Below are 18507 nucleotides of genomic sequence, written 5' to 3' on the forward strand. Positions count from 1 at the left end.
CTCTTACGGTTCAAGAGCTATAACAAAAAAAACTGTGGGTGGGGCCAACTTAATGGAAGTTAATGGAAGTTAACGATGGGAGTTGAAGCACTAACCAGCACTAACGAAGCACTAATCGTTGGTACAGTTTTGAAAGTTAGTGCTCACATATTACTACTGGGGGGGGGGCTAACTTCCGTGAAGTTGGCCCCACCCACAGTTTTTTTGGTTATAGCTCTTGAACCGTAAGAGCACTAACGATGGGAGTTGAAGCACTAACCAGCACTAACGAAGCACTAATCGTTGGTACAGTTTTGAAAGTTAGTGCTCACATATTACTACTGGGGGGGGGCTAACTTCCGTGAAGTTGGCCCCACCCACAGTTTTTTTGGTTATAGCTCTTGAACCGTAAGAGCACTAACGATGGGAGTTGAAGCACTAACCAGCACTAACCGTTGGTGCAGTTTTGAAAGTTAGTGCTCACATATTACTACTGGGGGGGGGGGCTAACTTCCGTTTTTTGACTAACTAACCCACAGTTTTTTGGTTATAGCTCCTGAACCGTAAGAGCACTAACGATGTGAGTTGAAGCACTAACCAGCACTAACGAAGCACTAACTATTAATACTAGTTTTATTGTTAGTGCTTTTATGGGGGGGCTAACTTCACGGACCTGAATTTTATGTTACTTTAATACTAATTTCTTTTATGCATCATTTTCAAGACAATCACTGAGAATTTCTTTGGAGCTATCGAGACATTTATTATCTCAATCAGACTTTCTATCTTCAAATAATTTTTAATTTTTTCAGCGAGGCGTCCTTGACATCGTAGCCCTTAACAGCATAATATTACAATATCGAATAATTTTTTTCAATTCATTACCACAATGCATTAATAAGTCATTTAGAGTTTGGTGGATAGTTTATTGTAGTGCTACACGTGTTCAAACTTGGGAGTTCTCTTACAAACGACCATATTTTAAATAAACGATTATTGTAAATGGTAAACATCATACTTAGTAAATGTCAATACACAATATTTATTTACATAGTTCCCACGTTGAAAAATGAATTCCTGCATACACTGCGTCCGTATCAAGTTCATTTATTCCACACGAAGTACTCCCAGTGTTTTTTGCACTTAAATATTAGCGGAATCCTTGCAAAACGAGTCGCCAAGTCGGACCGCAGTAAAAAAGTAGTTCCCCAAATCTCTGCCAGGCGCCGCGCAAGTCCGTATCGACCACACTGTTGCCATCAGATTTTGTCAACATTGAGGTGATAGTGGTGTTATTTTTGTTCTCGGTGTGCGCCCTGTGTGAGGTGACTTACCTTATAAATACTGACTAACTGACTAACACCCACTTACCCACTGACTAGAGTGGCCCGTGTGCCAATAACTGACCTACAGATTACTCATGACCTTTTAGATAACATTGTGTGTGTGGGTTGTCATGTTGATGGTTTTTGTTTATGTCTTGTGGAGTTGTTTATCTCCTTTTTTACACTGAGATTGTTGGTGTTTTTGTGTATTGATATTTATAGGTTTAGAGTCAGTTCCGTTTTTAGGTTTATTAATAGGCCTAACTAATTTGTCGATCGTCCCTTATATATTTTTACTGTACGACTATGATCAAGCTAAAATTAATTAGAAGATGATTTATAAGTTAGGTAAAGCTAGTGGATTCGTGTCTTATAAAGCTTATTCACTAGCTGAAATGCTAAGGAGATTGGCCAAAAAATTACAAAATAAACTTACAAATGTATTTTGTAAATATTAAATCACACAAAACCATAGACATTTCCCCTCAGCTTTTAGAGGTCAAGGTTTGACCTATATAACGTAGTGTGGGAGGGTCGGGGAAGGTCAGATTTTATAACTGACAAGACATTTATATTTAGACTTAATAACTTAGTTCATGTAACGTTATACAATGTCCAAGCTCCAATTGAATGGGAATTTTCTTATCTTACTCATTCATTGGATGTGAATATACTTTTAACATTTTTCCCGTAACTGTTATTTAGAATGATAACCCTGTAAGCCTTTAGCTAATTTCCCCTAAAAGGCTCTAAATGACTTTTATATGGTTTTATTTAATTCTCATAGTACTGTATATCATTTTTTAAAGGACGTCAACGAAATTCAAAACATTATTCTTTATCAGTGTTTAGTTTACTGAATGGTGCAGAACTATGTATAAATAGTATATTTCATAATGTTTGAGGTGCGAGATTTATCGAGCACTTTACATATGGTCGAGAATATCATTCTATAGACCCACTTTCACTCGTGTTTTGAACGTTACTTTTCGCTTCACTACAAAGATATTTTTTCTTAATTAAACCAGACATTGGGTATTTCTTCATTACAGTTAGGAACATGACAAAAATCATATCATTTGTTAGGTTATATCTTCAATTTGAATTTAGTATTTAAATTGGTTGTACAATTTAGGTTGTTGAAAATTGAAACAGTTGACAAAACAATAACAAATATTTGTTTGTTTACGTCGGCATGGTAAAAAAAAGATATTAAACATTACTTTCGCATAGTAAACATTCTCTTGCCGTAGTAAAAAATGTAATCATGCATTTTCGTACGTGATGAACATGTAACGAAAATAACGAAAATAGGTTATTTCACAGTAGTGTAGCGAAAAAGTGCATTTTCTACTCATGCTCATTTATATTTATTTTGTGTGCTCAGCATTGTCCCATTTGAAGGGACATACGGCCATATTGCCATACAGACATACGGACATAACCAGACAATTTTCATTATTATTTAAAATTTAAAAGCGTGTCGGAAGCTGTTGTACTAAACACTAACCCAAGTAATGCAATATACTCGAACAATTCTAGGAAAATTTACGGAAACATCTTAATCATTCAAATTACGAAATATTACATTTCCATTATAAAATTCCGATCAAAACGTGCAACTTATCAAAACTCAGTCTTAGTCACTGCACGTGAGAGCCGAACACGGATGTTTTGGTTGTTCGAAGTGCAGCTTGCCGCAACGGGGGGCAAAGTGCATCTGGGCTCTCACCATGAATTTGATCAGTTGTTGTTCAAGTGAGTACAGGGAAAGTTTTCTTTTTGGTTTTGTTATCAAAATGCCTCTCCTGCTAAGACTCATCCCTAGGCTACACGGAAAACCGATCGTCTCCCTGGCTGTCAAACCTTGGTACCTAGCTGATTATGAGGTGAGATTAGGGAGGATTGGGGAGGATTGGGAAGGATTGGGGAGATATTTGAACAAAAAACTTCAATTTTTGGATACCAAATTTTCTATTACGCTGAATGGTTTAGTAAGGTAGTGTCCGAATAGTATTAGGTTCGTAACCGATTTGTATTAAAAAATCCAAAAAAGAACTCTTTTGAATCCCTTTATAACGTAGCCAATTAACATTTTTCATTCAATTTTTTTCAGTTTTATGCAAAAAGATCGGTGAAACGTGTATTTTGTCATCCAGCAATATACTTTTAATTAAAAGTTTTCTCAATAATGTAAATACAATTTCCCTTCATTTCTATGCAAAAACAAGAGATTTTTAATATCCTTTTTACGTAGCTTATTCCCAGCAATAAATCTTATTTCCTTACAGTTACCTGACAAAGCTGGCTTTCTTGTACTGATTATAGCACGTAAAGTAGCTAATTTTGCATTTACTTACTTTTGCTACAGTCCAGAATTCAAACCAAACAAAAAAAAAACAACGTAGTTGTGCTTTTATTAGGCACTTAAATACTTTCTTATTAAATGGCGGCCATACAACGTAGCTCTGTACACTTAAAAATAAGTTGGCAACACTTAAATATACTACTACGAATACGATCAGCTGGTGAAGTGTTTCCCATTTCGTTCAACGAAACGAAACGATTTAACCTATCCTAAAAGGTGTTTAATGTTTGAAAGACTAATCATTTCTATGCTTTATAACTGTAGGAAAAATATAATGTATAACACCAGCACAAAGGCCTTTGCTGCACTCGAGAAACTTTCCACACTCGCCTGCGACTCGTGCGTAAACATTTCTCTCATGTGCAGCAAAGTGCTACTTCGCACACTAGTTACACAAATAACTATAGTACATTAGTTGTATTATGTTATCCTAATAGGGTAAATTTAGTTTCATCTTTAAAGGTGCTTATAGTGCATTCAAGCTTAGTATTGGGCTAAAGTTTCAAAACAAGAATTTTAATATTTGTGTAAAAGTTAAGTGAGACGCTCGTGAATGTAGCGTAAATATGGTTGAAATGTGGCTTTGTTAGTGACTAAAATCAGCTGTTTCATTGATCAGGACCATTTATTGAAAACCAGAACATAATCCAGAACACTAGAAACATTTTTATCAGTAGATATATTGACATATAACAAGTCTAAACAAAACTACCTAAAGTCAACACGAAGTTTTACAATGTACATGGCATTCTTGTACAGGACAACCACAATTGTTTGCGAGTTGGAACTTGTTTGATCTAGTTAATTGACTGACGAGGCGTAGAGTGGACTTATAAAATGGCTTCAGGATGTTTAATTTAGTGCACTTGAGCACGAAGCCCCCGGCAACAATGGTCAATCTTCGCAAACAAAACTAACGAACTCAGCTTTACTTTGTGTTAGAATTACAGTACTTCTCTTGCTAGATAGTATAATGTTTAAAGGTTATTTTTTATGATTGTAAATAGTTCGAAACACTGCGTTTGTATTTTAGAAATATTTTAAAACTATAAATAATAAACATGGTTTCGTGGTTCCAAAAATGAGCTCTTTTGAAAAGTCAAAATAATTAATACTAGTAGCCAGTGTTACTTCGTTACTTCAAAATCCGTGATATATTTGAATAATTTACAATTTTCTATTGCTCTGAGTTAAGTAGGAAATTGTCTATTTTTTACGTAATAATCATTAACTTCTCATTGTATTTTTTAAGCAATCCCTGAACATAACTTTGTAATTAGTTTTCCCAATACAATATGAAATCATACATAAAAAAGTGAAACAAACTTTAATTTTGAAAACACCACTCTACTGTAGATAACTACGTTATTAGAGTCAAAGTATGAGATACTTTACAAATAAATAAGATTACAATATTTTACTTGAATTCACTAAAACATCAATAAAACATACCTTGAAAACACGAAGTTCTATCAAAACACAAAATCTAACGTAAGTCATTTTCTTATTTACATTTTATACAAAAAATAACATTATAACCTTTTACTTGAGTTCATTAAAACATCACCAACTGTAACGATAACACCATTTTCATATGTATGTAAACAAAATTGTATCATGGCCATCTGTTTTGATGTCAAAAAATGGAAACTTGAAAAATTTCGAATACAATAATTCAGCACAAACTCTTAAATTTTTAAAGCCTATAGAACCAAGGGCTTTAAAGGTATATCATCCAAAACAACAAAAGGCTCATCTAGAGGATAAGATATTTAAAGTGATACCCAATATGCCTATAAAAATAAATATTTAGGAGTCAATTTGCTGAATACAAATTTCCAAGATTTTTTATACGTATATTTTGTTTCGATTCTAAACCAAAATCAATTCTTTTAATATGATCAGTTGTTTTGTTCTTATTATTATCACTTGTAAATAAACATCACTTAAAGCTAACCTAGAAAACGTTTGATGTTCTATCTGAAAAAAATATTAATATAGTGATTCATAAAGGTTCATTGCATAATATAGACGATGGGGTCGATAATGAGTTGTAAACTCAAGAAGAGTACGAAATCAACAAAGGTATGAAATAGCTCCGTACTGCGAGACGAATTCGTTAAATACCCAGGCAAATATTTTACTTATTTTAAATTTAATCATTATGGTGTTAAAAAATTTATTTCAGTAATAAGATACAATTGTAAAACTTGCTTTAGCTTTAACTAATTAAAAAAAAAACTTAGTGATTTTTCTAAATAACGATATGTGTAAAAGTGTTACAGCAAAGAATTATACTAGAACATTATTTAGTCAAAGCTATTTACGTTTACAGACAAGAAAACGTTTATTGATTAACATAGAGCAATTAAATATAGCTGATTTATTTCTAGTGAAATTGAACCATGAAAAAGGTTTAGGATCCAAATTCAACCACAAATAGTAAAATACTTTTATTCTGTTAAATTTAGTTAGTGATTTTTCCCATCATAATTAGAAATATATTTCATGACCATTTTCTCGCCATCGAGTAAAAAACTACTACTTAACAAAAACTTGACTCGTCACAATAAAATTCCCATCAATTCTTACGACTGATTGAAACAAATAAATCAAACCTCAACAAAATCACTTAATCAATCGCTGAATTCATAACCTCAACGACAAATTACCAAACGGTAACTGACACTAAGCACGCAACACGACTATGAGACCCCACCTTGAACCTTAATTGATACTTTATTGACAAAACAGTGAAAGAGACGGAGCCAACAAGGCCTAAACACTAGCGGATTGTGGTAGGACGGTAAATATAGACTAGCGCTAACGCTTCTATCCCACTTCAGTGCCTAGCCAGCGAGTAGTGGCAGCCTCAACAATGGTAAGTGTGACTGTTCCTTTTCGCGGTTATCACTAAGATAATACAGTCATTTGGAGGTTTAACCGTATCGCCAAGTGATAACGATTAGCCTTCTTCAAATACTGTTTTCCTCTTCAATTATCTATTAGGTTTTACTTCAGTGTTACAGTAGTGATTTGTTGGTTAAGTTAGTAAAGAATGAATTAGGTGTAATTTTCGGCGGAGATGTATAATGAAGTAAGTTTAAATGGTAATATTTTTGGGAGGATTTGGGAAATCAACACACTCATTCTGTAAATAGTTTGTGTGAATTAACATTTTTGAAGCAGTTGGTTTAGTTTAAGTATAGTGAAATTACTTTGGTGGTTGGCAGAATTTGAACCCAAACTCCCTGTGTTCAGTTTTTTACAAGATCAATTATATTTTTACAGCGTAACTTCCTTATTTTTCTCGTTCTATCCATTTGATACTGAAGGTACAACGTACCTCTCTAAAAATACTATAAAGAATGAACAGTTTTTGACTTTATAACCAATTTTTATCCAAGATTGTTTTATAAAAATTTAATCAATTGAAATTTTCGTTAAGATTTTGTTTTTCAAATTTGTGTTGTCTAGTTGAGTTTGCTGCAGTATTATTATATCATTTTTTAATAGTGGCTAATTTATTTATTTTCCACAGGACTACACCATGCCTTCTGATGATCAACTCAAGGAGTTGAGGGAAAGCAATAAACTAGTCATCTGGGTCTTGGGTAAATATTACGTTTGTTTAGAGCTTCAAATATATCTTTTGAAAAAAATTTTAAACAATGAAGGCAAAAATAGGAAGCTAGCTTGGCTGCCTATGATTGTCTACACACTAAAACCAGTAGAGTTTGATTATCACCCTGTGTATAGTTTAATTTTAAAATAAGGTTGAAGTTATCTCATCCATCTATATTCATTAGATTGTACATGTTAAGATACGTGTCAGTTAACTTTAACAAATAAGCTAAATAACTTTACCAAATTTACAAAACTTGCAGCAAACCCCATCGTAGAACATTGTCCATTCAAGTTACTATATTTTTCCTTATGAACTGAAAATAATATTATGCCAGCAACTTTTCTATAGCTGATTAAAACATTGAGTAGAAAAACTACAATATATTTAAATAAAATTACGTATTGTATTACTAAACTCACATTTTAAAGTGCTACTTTTAAGCCTGTTTACTTCATGCATCTTTAATTGCTTTGAACTATATTCATTGACAAAGTTTGAGTTTGAATTACTTAAAATTCTGGTGAGATACTAAAATACTGAAGTATGTAAATATTGCAACTTTGACTGGGTACTGAGCCGTGTACAGTATGCTTATATTGCATTAGACTAGATTATAATTATTTACATTGCTTATTACCTCTTACTAATCAACATTTTTCAAATTTTTTGTAACCGTATTGTCATAAAGTTTCCTTCTAATTCTCGAGTTACCGTTTTAATGAACTGGCCATGCCAGAGAAGCTGCGGTTATAAATGTTTGGCAAAGACCTCTGGAGTGGATACAAATGTTGGTTGGGTGAGGGCCGAAAACTTCACCTTCCTTGAAACTTGAAAATAGATGCTTTGTTGCCTTCACACCTACTATTGTTCTTTAACACAAATTCCTCCACCTAATTAACAAAAAAATATTATCACTAAAATATTAAATTATTAACACTTATTTATGTGTCAGAAATACCTTAAAAATAGGAGAAAAGTAAACAGTTCTTAATTATTTTTATGGATACATAAATCAAAATTAGTATTTAAATATATTGGCTACGGAAAATTTATTTATTTTGTTAAATTAACTTAAAAAATAAATAGGGTAAATGTATGTGAAAATGCAGTTTACACGATTATCCAGAGATGGGATACAATCAAGGTTTTGGTAATGGTATAAGGTTTATAGAAACTATTGAACACAACACAACTAGTTTACCTACAGGGGAAAGCCTAAAAGCCAAAATTAAATCTAACATCTTCGAATTTGTTATCTAGAAAATCTTATTAGACACAAAATTAAAATTTCAAAACATTTAATCTGATTTCTATTACTTTTAGAATTTTCATTTATTTAGAGGTAGAATTTATTGTACATAATAATTTTGGTTATCAAACTAAAATTAAGATATTGCCTACATTTGACATTTTATTTTATTTCAGATTAGCTAATCTCAAAAGAATTTTCTGTTTAGAAACTCCTTAATTCTTACAGTTAGTTAAGCAAAGTTAGCGTTGATATTTTAGCCAAATTTAGGGATCTTTTTGAAAGTTCAAATCATTCTAATGAAACAATCAAACTATACCCAACCATTCATTAAACATACTTTCTCATTAATTTCTTCTCTTTACGGATAAACTGAAAAATTTCAAAGTTAATTTGTCTGGTTCACATAAAGGTTTTCGTTTGTTTACTTTTTGTTCCTTGTTTCGTAACTCATTTCAAAACTATTTTAAACAAATAAAATAATCTAATAGTAAAAAATAACTTGTCCTCTGGTTAACCTCAAACATCAAATCCATCCTCAAAACAAAGATAAACATTTAGTCAACACTCTTGTTACCAACATAAAAAAATGAAAAAAAATGGCTTCTAATATCACAGTACAAGAACTCTTTCACTATTCAAAGTCCTGATCCACTCAAACAAAACCTGATTGAATAAACCTTAAAAATAAATAATTCCCCCGTTTTATCCAACTTCAAACCCCATATTAGAGTTATTGACATGATTCTTACAACCCACAGACTATTGTAATCTTTTCAACGCCTTGTTAAGGTGGGCCCGGCTCAGGCAAAGGCACTCAATGTGACAAGATCGTTGCGAAGTACAACTTCACTCACATCTCCACGGGAGATCTCCTCCGCGCCGAGGTCCAGGGAGGCTCTGAGAGAGGGAAGTCGCTCAACGCCATCATGAAGGAAGGAGCGCTCGTACCAATGGTAAATCTTCATTTGTATGTTTCCACGACCGGTGTCCTTATCATCCATTGTGGTTTTCTGTGTCAATTTTCAATTGTAGAACAGTGCTGGACGCTTTTACTACTTACTTTGAAAATGCCACTTTAGTTTCACCCACTGAAAATGTCTGTGTAAAGCAAGGATAAAATGTCTGGCAGAAATCACCAACATACGAAACCGTTGACTCAGAAAATCAATGTAAGTAAACGGTTCAAGTCTGTTTTGACTTGGTCAAACTTGATACTAAGTTATTGGATAGCATAGCCTCCTCTACTACAAGGCCGTGGCGTTGGTGTGTGGCAACGTCGAAACGTCATGCCTGTTGCCATGGTACTGTAATAACAAAAGTGTAAACATAAACGTCTATACTCTCCTTTATTTAGTGAATCAGCTGTTTCGGTTTGACGGAACAGCAGTGTTGCCACTTTTGTCTCGCTGCGGCCTTCTATGATAACTGCCTTGATTTGATCAGTATGACAAAGAATAAAATTAGTATGATTCCCAAAGCAAAAGTTTTGTTTGAGATCACTCTCTTCAGAATCCATTGGAAGTTTATCATTTACTGTACCTTATTCCTTAAGTTATTCTACGTTATCTTTATTTCTTTCAGAACGTTGTCCTTGCCCTCTTGGCAGAGAAGATGATTGCTACAGTCAAAACCTCAAATGGGTTCCTCATTGATGGATACCCTCGAGAACTGGCACAGGGACAAGAGTTTGAGAAAAGTGTAAGTTTGTAGACAAATGTACACCACATGACATGTATATACACATGAGACATGTATGTATTTGTGAAACAAGTGTTCTTTCCATAAGTCTTCTCCATAAATAAGTGCTTTCCACCAAGAGCAAATGTATCTTAAATTGAGTAATTACTTGGATTTCCTCATACATAACACTCTATATTATTTTTTACTTTTTCTCATTTTGGTTCTTTCTAGATATTTATTTAGAGTCCTTAAAAATGTGATGATTCTAATTAGTTAAAGCCAGCTATGTGGCTCATGATTTTAGAAATTAAGAGTAACCTAAACATACCTCAACCTTATATCAATTTGTGTTGGCATGACTTAAAATTTGTAAAAATTGCTAATTTCCTAAGCTAGCCTGAGCTGCAACCTAGAGGTTAAAAGCGTTAAAATATTCACAGCACACTAGAAACAGTGCAATAAATTACATTGCACAACTGTCCAGTGTCCAGAAGGACAATACCGTCTACTTAATATATAACTCAATTAATAGTTACAACTATTAGATTTCTATGCTAAAATAAATTAATCTATACACATGTTACAATTTGAGATGATAGTCTTTCTTCCTTAATACTTTAACTACGGTATCCTAAAAACTGTATTTGCCAACTATTGTTGTAAGATGTCAACTGGTACACAATTTTCTCGTCCACTGACCATGACCACTGTTTCCCGTAGATTAAGCCCTGCGACCTAGTGCTGTACATGAAGGCTAGTGACGCGACGTTGAAAGCGCGACTGCTCAAGAGAGCCGAGACATCCGGTCGCACAGACGACAACGAGGAGACGATCCTGAAGAGGTTAAAAACTTTCCACGACCACAGCGACCCTATCATCAACAACTACACGTCCAAGGTCAAGGAGGTGAGGGACTGATTTTATATGAAAGAGTGTTTATTGATGAGTTGCTACCTGTTGCAACGATCATTGAAAAATAAAAATTATTTTTAAACAAACTGTCAGATGTCAAAGTACATCTAGAAGCGGTCTAAGAGATTTCTACACCAGAAGCAGTCAGTAATTTCACAAAATATTGAATTGTTTAATTTATATCACAGATGCAGATTTTTCCCACAAAAATTGTTGAAAGTTGTTGATGGGAGTACTAATATGCTATTTAGACCATATTTCTTTAGAGTATAGTTTGCGAGGTATAAGTGCTGTTTCAGAATTAGCCCCGTGTTACATTCCCCCCTCCTCCCATGTTGTGCACCTGCTGGGAGGGCGACTACATCGTCCCATCACCAAAATGTCTCCAACAACAATCTGAAGTCAAAATGTGTTTCATTTTCAGTACATATCATATGCTGTAGATGCTAAACTATCCTGCTTTGTGTACACATACTCCTCTCTTTAGTAATTTGTTATTTGGAGATGTAAAATGTAGTTACGCACAGCCTCAGTCCTTGAAGGTATTGTGGGTCTCACACCAACCATCCAACCTTTTTTGGCTTAGCCAACCATCCAGCCCACTAAGAGCATTTCCCTCCCCTCTACTCAGTAGTGGGAGTGGGACCACAGTGTTTGGTAGAATGGTGGGTGTCCACTGGAGGTGAAATCGGGCGAGTACCCGTCAGCTCACGGGGACACTCTAGGGGAACGTAACTTTCCGCAGTGTGAGGGCAACGGCTGGGCGCACTCCATCAGCCAATCCCTGTCTCTGAGACTGGAAGGTATGGTTATCTAGAGTGTGGGGGGTTCTCCCTGGAACCTCAATTGAGCAAAGGGTATCGCCACCTTTGGTGGATAGGTTCATCCGGGTGGGACCCACTTCTATTCCTGCCTCCTTTTGGGAAACCCTGATGGCCTGGCAGTGATGTTGGGCTTGATGGGCAAACGAAGTAGATCGGGTGCTGGGTTCAAGCCCGCTGGGGATGTTCAGGGATCTATTGCCTTGGTCACCTCTGGTTTCCCAGCAACTGGGTAGGGCCTCGATCGGGTAGTGGTGTAAATAGGTGGTTGGGGTTCCCCCTATTAGCTTGCTGGTGGTCCCCTTCTTCCTGGCTTTGATGGTGGGTTCTGCCTGTCAGGGATTGGATAGGTCCCAAGTGTTGCTTGCACTAAATGTGCCAGGTCATTCCACTATGGTCCTTCTGGGTTTCGTACCTGGGGGAACCCAGGTGGAGTGACGCTTAAACAAGTAGCCGGTATCCCTGGTTAGAATTGAGGGGCAACCCTCTCTCCGAAGGGTTGCTTCGGCAGCCGGTGAGCCTGATGACCTTAAGTCATCCTCCCATGGTGTGCCAAAGGTCGGTGCGTATGCTTCGGCCTAAATCATGGGGCCCGGGTATGTTTGATTATAGGTACCGGGTTTGCAGTCAATGAGCTTCTGGCTCTTATGACAAAACGAAATGGAAATGGAAAAAAATGGAAATGGAAATGGGTGTCCACTCAGGGCTGGTGTCCACTGCTTGAATGCTCCTTCTTCTTTGGTCTCTTATGAGCTATTCCAGATTGTTGCCTTCTTAACTTCAATCTACATTGTGGTCTAATACCCACTAGATTTTTTTTGTGACAGCAAACTATGATACATTAGCTTCCCACTTGTTATTGTAAATAATAAAAGTTACATTATTATTTTCAGATTGACTCGGAAAGAGATCCGGAAGTTATATTCGCTGATGTAGTTCAAGCCATCGACGGTGTGAAAAAGTAAGCTACCGGTGCTAAAACATTCATGAAAAAATGTCACATTTGATTCCTACCTAGATATGTTTGAATACTGTCATCAAATGTATTGTTTGATTCCCCAGTTTGGCTTTTGTATATTTTATTTAATTAGACATTAATTTGTATGTAAGATTTTATGAATCACAAATAGTTGTACTTATATAAATTTTTAACAACCATTTTTCTAGATAAACCTCGTTCAAAACACTGTTTGAACATATACTGTACTTTCATTCTGATCCTAAAGAGAAATCTATTCATCCATATTTTCAATGTGTAAAATATAGGTTGATTCGTTGATTCTGCCTTTAAAGACACTGCCATCTTTAAATTGTTAGGATATTTCATGCACTGTTATTAAAACTATTGCTTCTGTCTTATTTATGAGACACATATTTTATGTATGTTTCTTACTTAAGAAATGCTGCACACAATTTCTGTATTTCTAAATAATGTTTAAAACTACAATAATCACACTATTACTTGTGTTCTACTCTTAAAACACATCAGTACCTGGGGACCGAGCTTTGCTCGGGGGAAATCATTAGTCCACTCTGAAAGCAGTCTTAGTACTGTATTGGAGACACATAGATCCATTCCCAAACTCCACACGGCTTGCCTTTACTACGTCCTACACCATTTCCTACGTCATGGACCTGTTTCCCTCCATTTCCATGGCACTTTAGGATTGTAGATAAATTAATCTAATCGTTATTAACAGTTCCCACACTCCGGAAAGCTCGTCTTTACTACGTCCTACACCATTTCCTACGTCATTGACCTGTTTCCCTCCCTTCCCATAGCATTTCAGAATTGCAGATACCTTAATCTAATCGTCATAAACAGTTCCCACACTACAGACAGCTCGCCTTGACTACTTCCTTCGCCACTTCCTACGTCGCGGACCTGTTTTCCTCCCTTCCCATAGCATTTTAGGATTATAGATACCTTAATCTAATCGTCATAAACAGTTCCCACACTCCGGACAGCTCGCCTTTGACTACATCCTTCACCACTTCCTACGTCGCGGACCCGTTTTCCACCCTTCCCATAGCATTTTAGGACTGTAGAAACCTTAATCTAATCGTCATAAACAGTTCCCACACTCCGGACTACTCGCCTTGACTACTTCCTTCACCACTTCCTACGTCGCGGACCTGTTTTCCTCCCTTTCCATAGCATTTTTGGATTGCAAATACTTTAATCTAATCATCATAAACAGTTCCAACACTCCGGCTACTCGCCTTGACTACTTCCTTCACCACTTCCTACGTCGCGGACCTGTTTTCCTCCCTTTCCATAGCATTTTTGGATTGCAAATACCTTAATCCAATCATCATAAACAGTTCCCACGCTCCAGACAGCTCACCTTGACTACTTCCTTTACCACTTCCTTCGTCACGGACCTGTTTCCCTCCCTTCCCATAGCATTTTAGGATTGCCCATACCCTTATCTAATCGTCATAAACAGTTCCCACGCTCCGGACTACTCGCCTTGACTACTTCCTTCACCACTTCCTACGTCGCGGACCTGTTTTCCTCCCTTCCCATAGCATTTTAGGATTGTAGAAACCTTAATCTAATCGTCATAAACAGTTCCCACACTCCGGACAGCTCGCCTTGACTACTTCCTTCACCACGTCCTACGTCACGGACCTGTTTCCCTCCCTTCCCATAGCATTTTAGGATTGCCCATACCTTTATCTAATCGTCATAAACAGTTCCCACACTCCGGAAAGCTCGTCTTTACTACGTCCTACACCATTTCCTACGTCATTGACCTGTTTCCCTCCCTTCCCATAGCATTTCAGAATTGCAGATACCTTAATCTAATCGTCATAAACAGTTCCCACACTACAGACAGCTCGCCTTGACTACTTCCTTCGCCACTTCCTACGTCGCGGACCTGTTTTCCTCCCTTCCCATAGCATTTTAGGATTATAGATACCTTAATCTAATCGTCATAAACAGTTCCCACACTCCGGACAGCTCGCCTTTGACTACATCCTTCACCACTTCCTACGTCGCGGACCCGTTTTCCACCCTTCCCATAGCATTTTAGGACTGTAGAAACCTTAATCTAATCGTCATAAACAGTTCCCACACTCCGGACTACTCGCCTTGACTACTTCCTTCACCACTTCCTACGTCGCGGACCTGTTTTCCTCCCTTTCCATAGCATTTTTGGATTGCAAATACTTTAATCTAATCATCATAAACAGTTCCAACACTCCGGCTACTCGCCTTGACTACTTCCTTCACCACTTCCTACGTCGCGGACCTGTTTTCCTCCCTTTCCATAGCATTTTTGGATTGCAAATACCTTAATCCAATCATCATAAACAGTTCCCACGCTCCAGACAGCTCACCTTGACTACTTCCTTTACCACTTCCTTCGTCACGGACCTGTTTCCCTCCCTTCCCATAGCATTTTAGGATTGCCCATACCCTTATCTAATCGTCATAAACAGTTCCCACGCTCCGGACTACTCGCCTTGACTACTTCCTTCACCACTTCCTACGTCGCGGACCTGTTTTCCTCCCTTCCCATAGCATTTTAGGATTGTAGAAACCTTAATCTAATCGTCATAAACAGTTCCCACACTCCGGACAGCTCGCCTTGACTACTTCCTTCACCACGTCCTACGTCACGGACCTGTTTCCCTCCCTTCCCATAGCATTTTAGGATTGCCCATACCTTTATCTAATCGTCATAAACAGTTCCCACACTCCGGACAGCTCGCCTTGACTACTTCCTCAACACCTTCCTACGTCGCGGACCTGTTTCCCTCCCTTCCCATAGCATTTTAGGATTGCAGATACCCTGATCTTATCGTAATAAACAGTCCCCACACTCCGGACTGGTCGCCTTTACTACTTCCTTCATCACTTCCTACGTCACGGACCTGTTTCCCTCCATTCCCATAGCATTTTAGGATTGCCCATACCCTTATCCAATCATCATGAACAGTTCCCACCCTCCGGACAGCTCGCCTTGACTACTTCCTTAACACCTTCCTTCGTCTCAGACCTGTTTCCCTCCCTTCCCATAGCATTTTAGGATTGCCCATACCCTTATCTAATCGTCATGAACAGTTCCCACGCTCCGGACTACTCGCCTTGACTATTTCCTTCACCACTTCCTACGTCACAGACCTGTTTCCCTCCCTTCCCATAGCATTTTAGGATTGCCCATACCCTTATCTAATCGTCATAAACAGTTCCCACACTCCGGACAGCTCGCCTTGACTACTTCCTTCGCCACTTCCTACGTCACTGACCTGTTTCCCTCCCTTCCCATAGCATTTTTGGATTGCCCATACCCTTATCTAATCGTCATAAACAGATCCCAGACTTCTCACTGCTACCCTTACAATCATAGACAATGTATCGAGTAATCTTCAGTATAATCTTTGCTAAATGGTGTTTTTCCTTTTGTACTGTATTTGTAATTTGCTAGTATACTGTGGGTAGTTGGCTTATTATGAACACATGCTACAACTTCAAGTCTTTTGTTTACTTTTTCCTTGTTATTTAATTCAGCCAACAAGGTTACCTAGCAACCCATAAGACTAATGTATAAAAAAATGTGATTTTCAGTTTCATTTTTCTACGTAATTAGATTTTTGTTGGCTGTTCTAACTGCAGTAAACTCGTTTTTAGGCCAGAATTAAACTATTTACAACATTTGAAGAAAATCGTCGGAACCGTTTTCGAGATCTTTGTGCAAGCAAGCATACATACATACAAGCAAACATTGCTCGTATTAGAGTATAGGATATTCTGTGAATATATGTTATAACATGATAAACTTTAAATAGTTAGTAAAGAAGACAATAGAATAGATGGTAGGAAAAGCATAAATTAGCAAATTTGTTAGAATTTAAAAATTTTATTCCTAGGGATTTATTATAAAATAGATAAGTTTAATCTTGTGTCAGATGTAAAAAGCTACTTGAATGAATGAGAATCATTATTCTATTTAATTTATAACAATAGCAAAAAAGCTACAAACTCAAATGAATAATGATAATGTTATATCCTTTATTTTTTATCCTAATGCCATGTTATACTCATTTACATTTTAAATTCAATAAAATTCTAAAACTAGATATAATTATATAATGAATCTTAAATTTTATTTGTTCATTCACAAGCAAGGGAAAATCAAAGATTCTGATTATGAAATGTAGGTATTGTGAAAATTTATTTGTAGCAGTAAATAATAAGGAAAATTTATTTTTATTATTTATTTTCAAAAACCTCATTATTTGAGTTATTTGTAAATAATAGGTAATTTAACTTATGTATTTGAAACATTTAGTTCTGCTAAGTACAAATGTTGTATTGTCTAATAGTATCTTATGTGTTCATGTAAATTTTTGACAACGTTTGGTCTAAAATGTTGTTTATTTTTGTGTAATTTACTCGCTACGCTTATAAAAATAATAAATTATGTTGTTATTGTTAGTACATTGTTCATTAATAGAAACCCCTATTTTTTTAAGCCTGTTACTATAAGAAAGGTAGTAGTAAATATTTTCTACAATGCTTTATGAAGCTTTGATCTTGTATACGATGAATATAATATAATATTTTATACTAAAACATATAAAGAGGAGTAGATTGTCTTTATCATAGCACGTACTGTATCCCTGTCATTAGAAACAAAAATGAAACAAATATGACTGAAAATTGACTGACTGAAAATCAGAACAATTAGTTATAGTGCTTGCCATCAAATCTGAGTGATGACCATCAAACAATCATGACTCATGTCAAGAAAAGAAACATTAAACAATAAAAAATTAGTTATGTGGAGCTAGTAGTTGTAAAATGACAGAATTTCAAAATTCCAATTCTAATTCAATTCCATTTTCGTTCTGGTTCATGAGAGACATGTAACCTTTAGATAAATTGCTCAGGCAGGACACTCTCCTCCACATCCCAAAAGTAAATGTGCAGATAAGTGGAGGCATTCTCCTATTTTTGCCCAACAACCTCCCATTGCAGTCCAACATTCCTTTTCCATCAGCTTTCAATAAAATAATGAAAGTGTTTTGTAAAACATACTTTTCACCACACTATGATGTTTTTGGCTGTATTACATACGTTAATTGGTGGCTGAAAGTTAGGTTTTGCTGGCCATGCCAGCTGTCACCAATTTGGAGACCGAGCAGGTTTTTACAGGCCGGGGCCGCAAAATCAGCTGCCCGCTTACTTACTTAGAACATGAATGCATCTTAAATACACAATCAAAATCCATAGCATTGCAATATAGAATTGTGTTATTGTCACCGTTGCCTAGCAACTATTTATTTTTATTTTGCTGATTCCTCAAATCATTTCTTCACATAACCTGAAAGTTGTAGTTGTGTTGAGTATCAGTGTGCATTATTATAGTGGTGAATAGTGGTTATAGGGTATAGTGTGGTGAAAAATAGCGTTCGTACCACGGACCAAAATGGTTTTGCAGCTCTCGATCGATTTAAGTTCTCGACTTCGTCTCGAACTTAAAAACTATCTCGAGCCGGCAAAACCTCATTTTCGGCCCTAGGTACGA

The 18507-nt window shown here is 36.2% G+C and overlaps 1 protein-coding gene across 4 annotated transcripts; it reads left to right on the forward strand.

Moving 5' to 3' along the window:
• The first annotated feature begins 1245 nt into the window (after positions 1-1245).
• Positions 1246-17414, forward strand: LOC129000067 (adenylate kinase isoenzyme 1). Of its 4 annotated transcripts, none has more exons than XM_054426940.1 (6): positions 1246-1304; positions 7214-7286; positions 9342-9505; positions 10134-10250; positions 10953-11138; positions 12859-17414. In XM_054426940.1, the coding sequence occupies exons 2-6, from the start codon at positions 7223-7225 to the stop codon at positions 12928-12930; spliced, it is 603 nt and encodes a 200-aa protein (XP_054282915.1). In that variant the 5' UTR covers positions 1246-1304; positions 7214-7222; the 3' UTR covers positions 12931-17414. The 4 variants fall into 4 exon arrangements, with proteins under 4 accessions (XP_054282915.1, XP_054282912.1, XP_054282914.1 ...); XM_054426937.1 differs by lacking the exon at positions 1246-1304 and adding an exon at positions 3066-3193; XM_054426939.1 differs by lacking the exon at positions 1246-1304 and adding an exon at positions 6463-6553.
• Positions 17415-18507: the final 1093 nt, after the last annotated feature.

Source organism: Macrosteles quadrilineatus, unplaced genomic scaffold, assembly GCF_028750875.1.
Source record: "Macrosteles quadrilineatus isolate MER2022 unplaced genomic scaffold, UCM_ALF_1.0 Scaffold_8__2_contigs__length_117827958, whole genome shotgun sequence".
In the NCBI taxonomy this organism is placed as follows: Eukaryota; Metazoa; Arthropoda; class Insecta; order Hemiptera; family Cicadellidae; genus Macrosteles; species Macrosteles quadrilineatus.